Source organism: Myotis davidii, unplaced genomic scaffold (genome assembly GCF_000327345.1).
Source record: "Myotis davidii unplaced genomic scaffold, ASM32734v1 scaffold393, whole genome shotgun sequence".
NCBI lineage: Eukaryota > Metazoa > Chordata > Mammalia > Chiroptera > Vespertilionidae > Myotis > Myotis davidii.
The window spans coordinates 820,092-828,643 of record NW_006285913.1 but is presented as its reverse complement, the minus strand read 5'-3'; the positions used below and the strand labels follow the sequence as shown (position 1 = coordinate 828,643).

Genomic DNA, 8,552 nt, shown 5'->3' with positions numbered 1-8,552 from the left:
TACATCACAGTATGTATTGAATAATTTTTTTTAAAAAATATATATTTTATTGATTTTTGAAGGGAGAAGGAGAGGAATAGAGAATTAGAAACATCGATGAGAGAGAAACATTGATTCAGTTGCTTCCTGCACACTCCTTACTGGGGATGTGCCTGCAACCAAGGTACATGCCCTTGACTGGAATCAAACCTGGGACCCTTCAGTCCGAAGGCTGACACTCTATCAACTGAGCCAAACCGGTCAGGGCTTGAGGCCTTTCTTGATAACCTGAATGTCCCATTATGTCATCCTACCTAATTATTTCAGAGTGCTTTTCACAATCTTCTCTGCTTATATTTTCCTGGTCCCCTCCCCTGTCACACTGTAATGTAAGCTCCTTAAAGGGAGAGAACTTGTCTTATTTATCATTTGTATCCCCAGTGCCTAGAAAATGTTTCTCCAAGGGTCTAAAACAGAACCTGGGACACACACTCTAATATATATTTTTGAATAGATGAATTTGATGGGGAGGTTCAGAAAAAGCTACACAAGGGAAATGGTTTCCCCAAGGAGTAGAAAGTTCAGGTCTAGTCATAGTTACTAGAAACTCATTCATTGGGAGATCAGAGGTAAGGGGCAAGAAATCTAGTCTCTAGAGGGGAATATTCGATGGAAAATAAAACAGAGGGAAAAGCATAACTTCCTACTCAGAGAAACTTTTTTTCTGTTGGTGAGTATAGGAAGCATTGGATATAGAAGAGAAAATCAGGTAAGAGGACAGAATTATGCAAATAAGTATATTAAAAAGTAAAGATTAATAAGCTAGTTTTTAGAACAAATCCAGAATAGTTTTTAAAATAATACATTTTATAGCAATTTCAAGTAACTATTTTTAAATTAATTTTTCTTTATACTACCTTCACATGCAAAAGTTGATTGTCAACTGCTATGAGTTGATGAAGATTTTCCAGTAGTTCTAAGTCTTTTATGTCATCAATATTATTATTGCTGATATTCAATATAGAGAGGGATTTCTGTAAGAAAATAATTAAATTAGCATTAGTAAACAACCTAATTAAATGCCATATATAGGAACCAGAAATCCTAATCTGTGAAAGTTTTAAGATGGTTCAGTTCAGTCTATTTTGCTCTTTAGGCAAGAAAATAAAAACCCACAAAGATTTTGTTCCTATGTTATATATTTTTTCATATGGAATGCTTAAAACTATAGTAATTGTGACATAATTGTGATATAACTTACCTCACCTATATAATAAAAGGCTAATATGCAAATTTACCGAACAGCAGAATGACTGGTCGCTGTGATGTGCACTGATCACCAGGGGGAAAGACACTCAATGCAGGAGCTGCCCCCTGGTGGTCAGTGTACTCCCACAGGGGGAGCGAGGCTAGCCAGAAGCCGGGCTCACAGCTGGTGAGTGCAGTGGCAGTGGCGGGAGCCTCTCCTGCCTCCACTGCAGCCAGCTTAGGCCCACTAAGTCAGACATCCCCCGAGGGCTCCCGGACTCTGAGAGGGTGCAGGCTGGGCTGAGGGACCCCTTCCCCCCCACCAAGTGCACAATTTTGTGCACTAGGCCTCTAGTATTTTAAAAGTTTAATCAAGGCATAAGAGAAATTTATAGAAAAAAGAAGCTAAGAATCAAGAAGCAAAGAAAGAAAAAAGGTGTCCCAATGAACAAATGATAACAATGTAGAAAACATGCTTATTTCAGCTTGAGCAAGTTATTATTTTGTGTTAAAAGTCACTAAAATTTGTACTCACATAGGAAGAAATTGTTTTTTTGTCAGTTTTTCTAAGTAGAAAACACTGACCAAGAATTAAAGAATTCAAGAAAGCACTGTTAAAGAGTTAATTTTATCTCTCTATGTAGTTTTCTCTTAACAGTCCACATGTTCAGAAGCTACTTAGAATAATAATTAACTAATTAACAAGAATTTCAACATCAGCTGTTAATGAGGACATAAATATACAATACAGCAACACTAAATAAAAGCCATCTTAAGATCTAAGGGCCAGGATTCTCTACAACGATCACATCCACACAAAGCTAACATAGAGAAGATATTTCTTGACACTTTTTAAGATTTGAAATATAGATTTAAAAGTTATGCCTTATATTTAGAATTTCAGAATCTGCTTGAATATATGCAAAAATTGAGTATGCAAAAATATTTTCCGCGGTGTTTTGTAATAAAACTATCCATTCCCACAGTGGTGTCAGTCTACTTGGATCAATTAAGGTTGAGCTCAGACACAGTTGATTCTATGGGGAGGGTAGAAAGGGTAGGATAGAAACCAAGTCACCTCTTTCTTTTCCTATTTAAAGCACTATCCTTTCATTGTTATATGTTTGGTTCAAAAACCTTATACTAGCACTGTCCTCCATTTCTTGGCCCTCTGAAATAAAATCAACAAAATCTGTAAATATAACAACTATATTCCATTGCCCAGAACTGAAAGTAGCTTTCCTCTAACAAATCCTATTTGAGGATTAGCAAAAGCCTCTGTGGTGCCCTCTGGTAGCTCAACTCATTGTGACACCTCCATGTGATGTCAGGTGACAGCTGGAGCATCAAATCCAGCGCTCCCAGATCTGTCTGCTTCTGATGAGTCATAGCCATGTGTAACACAATCTACAATCAAATCAGAATCCAGCAAAAAAATGACTTATTGTAAAGATTCTCTAGGCTGTTTAAAATTTTCCAAATGTGCACTCATTTTTCCTTAGGCTTTTTGAGTTATGATAATCACCAAGGTTAAAATTATGAGTGAATTAACATTGTTAGAACTTCATACTTTACATAGTCTTTTAATATCCTTCTTTTGATTCTTCCAATAGCCCTAGAAGCAGATACTATCCCCACTTTATAGCTGCTGAGTCTCTGAGGAATTATGTGGGAAAAATTAGTTTTAGCCCTCAAATAAACTCTCAGTTGGCCTATAAATATTCAGAGAATCTATATGTCCAAATAAACCTTCCTTAACACTCAAATATAGCCTTACTGCCAGAGATTGAAGACTTCTTGGATCAAACAGAAGCTTTTCTCCAAGGGGAAGTCTCTGACTCTCAACATGAAGCTCTCTCAGTCCTTCTAATCCTTCTAGACCCTCTACAACAGCAATGTAATTGCCTCCAAGATACCTGCAGAATAGAAGACATAATTTTAAGTAGACATTCTATGAACATCATGGTCTTTAAACACGATAAAAACATAACAAAATCATTGAACTGTGTGAAAATTATACATACAAAATGTTCTTTTTATATTGAATTAATGAAAAGTTTATATGATTTTTACATGTAATTTAGTTTAAGAAGTTTGGGTTTTTTTTAAGTGAGAGAATGGGAATAGTCCTTATTAAACTATTTACCCATACTCCTCATATATAGAGTGTAGAAGAATCACCTAGGGTTGTAGGTTTAAAAATGAAGATTTCTGGGCTTAACCCACAGAGATTCTGACTTGACTATCTAAAGAACCCAGCATTTCTCATCCCACTGTCCTCTCCCCATTCTAAGGCCTCTGGCCCACTTTTTGAGAAGCACTGATAGTTCTTTTAGTCTGGGGAAATTGGATCCACCAGTCTTCATTGTTGAATTAAAATTATTATAGGCACAGTAAATGCCTTTTTTATAATCAAGTCTACATCAACATTAATTTTATGACCCTGCCCTTTTCAGATATGTGATTCTGAAAGGCACAAAACTTGAGTTCCATGGACACTTTTCTCACTATTTGAGCCTACATAGGGATGTTTTTAGGTTTTCCTATAAGCCTTAAAGACAACCTCCTGCAAAAGAAAAGTATATCAGGCTTAGTAAAACACAAATTGTTTGATACTACATTTGAAACTATTTTGTATTAATACTACTAAAAGAGAATAAAAATTGTGGCCTATTCCACAAAACAACAGATAATGGAAATACCTGCATGCAAGAATATTACTGTAATGATGACAATTAAATAAAAGCACTTACAGTTTTTCCAGGTTCTTCAATGAACTGAGGTTCTCTATACATGAAATACAATTGTTTTGTAGGTACAGGTGGGTCAGATTTGTGGCAAAATTCAAGTTAATTATTTGACTAATACGGTTATCATACAAATATAAAACACTAAGATTTTTACAAAGAGAGAGGTCATCCTAAAAGAAAAACAAAAAACAGGTCTTACTTAATTTTTCTTGCAAACTTGTTTGTTTTTAAAATAGTTTTTCACTTAAATCATTCGTAATATTCTTAAGTTTAATATAAAAGAACAATATCTCTTCTTAGCACAGTCATAACAAGACTAGAATAAGTACAAAATTAGTTCTAGGTTTTAGCATTCTGTAACTATATCTATAAAATTATATTTGTTAAGAAATATTTTCCCAGTGCAACCAATTTTTCTTGGAAGCAATTAGGCTTCTCTGGAAGTTGAAGCATTTAAAAAATTATTGCTCCAACATTATAAATCAGGTCTTCTTAGTCTTTCTGTAGGATTGGAAGTAATTGTTGTGATTTATAATACTGAAAATTGGATGTCAGCTAGATATTCAAGAACAACGAATTGATAAACTATGATAATGCCATTGAAGGAAATACCATATAGCCATTAAATATCCTTTAGTTTCTTTAGTAATATCTTACAGATTTCATAATAAAATGAGAACAGCCCTAACCGGTTTGGCTCAGTGGATAGAGGTTTGGCTTGCGGACTGAAAGGTCCCAGGTTCGATTTCGGGCAAGGGCATGTACCTTGGTTGCGGGCACATCCCCAGTGTGGGGCGTCCAAGAGGCAGCTGATCGATGTTTCTCTCTCATCGATGTTTCTAACTCTGTATCCCTCTCCCTTCCTCTCTGCAAAAAATCAATAAAATATGTTTTAAAAAATAAAATGAGAACAGTACATTCAGTGAACCACTATTGTAAAATTATATGAATGTATGTCTAGAAAAAAGACTGGAAGGACATTCCCTAAATGTTAATAGTGGTTTTCTCTACATGGTAAAATTAAAAGTCAGTTTCTTTCTTTTTATATGTATCATATACAAATGAACACCAATTACATTTGAGATAAGAAAAATAATTAAAGGTATTTTAAAAGGCTGTCATTTCTTGTGTGCTGGTAGAGTCAGCCTAGACTGAGTAGGCAAGAGATAGAGTGAAGTTTTGCTCAAAAATATTTCAGCTTTTATTATGATCTTTTAAAATACAAACACATCTTGGGACCTTTAAGTTTACAAGCTATTCTTAGTGTAAATGACCTTACATCAGTTTGCTTTCCTCCTAACATCCACACTGAAGGAGCATTGATTGTGAGGGGCCAAAAAACTTTAAAGGGAGGCGCTGGAAAAAGCAGCCTATATATTGTATGGTGAGGTAGAGAGTTTGGGGCAACAAAAGAGAAACATGAGATTTGGGCCATTGGATTCATGAGAGAAGGATCACCAGAAAAATGGAAAAAGATATAGAATGGGACTGGGTAGGGTCTCTGAAAAAACAAACAAACAAACAAAACTTCCATTATCTTAATTGACAATATTGCCTGGGGCTTTGGTGTTTTTAAAATTCATTCATTCATTCATTCAGTAAATATTTATTAAGCACTTATAATGAGACAGGCACAGTATTGGACAGGGAATTTAGAGTGATGTGAAGAAAATAGACATAGTCCCTGCCCTCATGTGAGCTATATGTTTTCAAGAAATTTCCTCTCATCTATAGTCTTTAGCATTTTATTGTAGACTAGAGGCCCAATGCATGAAATTCGAGCAAGAATAGGCGTTCCTTCCCCCAGTTGCCAGCACCGGCTTCCCTCTGGCACCCGGGACTCGGGCTTTCCTCCAGCTGCCAGCAGGCACCCAGGACCCGGGCTTCCCTCACAGCCTGTTTCGTCGGGAAGGCTCTCCGGAAGGACGTCTGATCTAATTAGCATATTGCGCTTTTATATATATAGATTAGAGGCCTGGTGCATGAATTCATGCATAGGTGGGGTCCCTAGGCCTGGTCGGCGATCAGGGCCGATCCGAGCTGTCTTGCTTAGTCCCAATTGGGGCCAGGCCGATTGGGGCCTGCTGGCTGTGGAGAGGGACGGAGGAGGACCGCAGGAGGTTGGCTGGCCGCGGGAGGTTGGCTATGGGAGCTCACTTACCACCAGGGGGCAGCTCCTGGTCAACCGGTCATTCTGGTCATTCAGCTGTAAAGGTTGTTTAGGTTTGTATATATATAGATAATGGATACCAATACAAATGGCCTAAATGGGTTATTGTCGTCTTTAAAGTTTCCCAAATTAAAGTCAAGAACTGTCTTAACACAGAGAAAACGTAATTTCAGAGTATATCCAAGTGAACATAATCTTGTCCGATGTAACTGAAAGAGTATAATCTACATGTATATAACCATTAAAATATGTAGGAAAAAGATTTCCCTGTTAAAGTTTTGAAATATGGTAGTCACACAGTTAATTCTTACTATTTTTATATGTTAAAATTAATATTTCAAGGTTAGGGAATTACATATGAGTAATTACCTTTGAAATTATTTTCCAACATGTGCTTTTAAATCTAGTTTGCTATATAGTAATTTTTTAAAAATATATTTTATTGATTTTTTTACAGAGAGGAAGGGAAAGGGATAGTTAGAAACATCAATGAGAGAGAAACATCGATCAGTTGCTTCCTGCACACTCCAAACTGGGGATGTGCCCGCAACCAAGGTACATGCTCTTGACCAGAATCGAACTTGGGACCTTTCAGTCTGCAGGCCGACGCTCTATCCACTGAGCCAAACCGATTAGGGCGTAGAGTATTTTATGGGAACATATATATTTAACAATCACAATGGTATATTTTATAGAAAGTTAATTTTAAAAAGTTTAACATAAGCAGGAAATTAACACAATATAAAGCTGACTAATGAAAATATAGTTAATAACTATAATCAAAATATAGTTAATAAGGTATACCCTGACAATTTCTAAACTTTACATGGCTAATTATATAAAAATTAGAAATAATTTCAGAGTTCTTACAATTGCATCTATATTTCTGTCTGAAAAATTTATATGAGTTATTTTCTTCAGGTATTGTAAGGTGGTTTCTTCTTTTCTGGGTTTAAAGTTGCTGTTTTTGGCAATTAGATCCAAGGTCAGACGAACCATGATTTCTGTCTAAATCAAATTAGTATTTCAGCTCTGTTCTGATGCCATGCCAAGAAGCAGGTTTAAGTATTGCTTTATGCCCAACTTTCTAAAAATTAAAGAAAAAATGGAATATTTAGAAAAAACCATATTGACGTTTTAAGTTTCTTATATAAAACTATTTGATAGTTCATAGACATTTTCAGGGACATTTAGGTATTTTCTAAGTTTATATACCAAATTCTTTTATTAAAAAATTAAAAACACCAAAATTAGTTAAATACACAAGGCTCATTTTTAAGTCTTTTCCTCTCCCTAGTATTGAATTTTTATTGTGGGCATCTGTTAAGATACCGTTTTTCTCTCTTGGAGTAGAAAAAGTATTCTCAAGGATTATCATCTAGTGTTGTCTGTCATGTGAAGAAACTAAGGTTCAAAGATTTGGCTGAAACTACTCAAGCGAGTGGCATGTAAGAATGAGATCAGGTCTCCTGGCTCCTTTTCCCATAATATCTGTTGTGATCATATTTACTAAATCCCAAAATCAGAACAAATGGTGTGAGAACTTTGAATATATACATAGGACAGTGGTGCAAAATACTTGAAAATGGGGCTGGCTTTGAAATTTTGTTATGCTACTACAACTATCTATAATAATAAAAGCATAATATGCTAATTAGGCCAGACAACTGAATGACCTTCCGGATGACCTTCCAGACGAAGCTGGGGCTGCGAGGGCCGAGCCCCTTGCATGAATTTTGTGCATCAGGCCTCTAGTAATCCATAAAGAGGTAACAATGCAGTGTTTCTCAATCCAGACAGCCTAGTTTCAAACTTTCACTCCACTGCTCACCAGTTGGGCAATCTTGGGCATGTTACCTCAATTTCTTATAAAATTAGGCCAATATCCAAGGAATAGTATGAGGATTACATGAGATAATCATGTATAGAGTATTCTACACAGTGCCTCATACATAGGCCAATAACTGTTTGTCATCATCATCATCATTATTCTATTTTGTTCACCAATAAGGCCAACACTATTCACTATTTCATCTGGAATATAGCATGTCCCCAAAACATGCATACACACTTTAACAGCTGATAGCTCAGTTGATGTTTCTTTCTTTTTAGCTAGACTAAGCTTTGAACAAAGGAAATTCATCCTAAAATGCCACTGGAAGTTTGAAAACACAGTTGAATACAAACACTGCCTTTATAATTATTCAAAGTGTGTATACATTTTGGGGGGACACAAAAAATGTGTACAAACTTTAACAGTTTATAATTCTATTTTCACATCTTTTCAGGCTTAACTGACTCAAAATAATGGGTGAAGCTAGAATAAGCTTTGAACAAAGAAAATTTATTTGCTAGACTTTTTTTTATAGGGATACACAAAAGATAAAGTTAACAGTACAAAACCA

General features: G+C 35.7%; 1 protein-coding gene across 1 annotated transcript in view; it reads right to left on the bottom strand.

The window, feature by feature from the left end:
• The window catches only part of PPP1R42 (protein phosphatase 1 regulatory subunit 42), a 30,130-nt gene extending 22,896 nt beyond the window's left edge, over positions 1 to 7,234 (bottom strand). The window contains exons 1-4 of the mRNA XM_015559551.1: positions 7,018 to 7,234; positions 3,981 to 4,147; positions 3,005 to 3,143; positions 897 to 1,013 (exon numbers count right to left, since the gene is read on the bottom strand). Of these exons, the coding sequence (XP_015415037.1) occupies positions 897 to 1,013; positions 3,005 to 3,143; positions 3,981 to 4,147; positions 7,018 to 7,146 (552 nt within the window). The 5' untranslated portion in view covers positions 7,147 to 7,234. The remainder of the gene's footprint in view (positions 1 to 896; positions 1,014 to 3,004; positions 3,144 to 3,980; positions 4,148 to 7,017) is intronic.
• Positions 7,235 to 8,552: the final 1,318 nt, after the last annotated feature.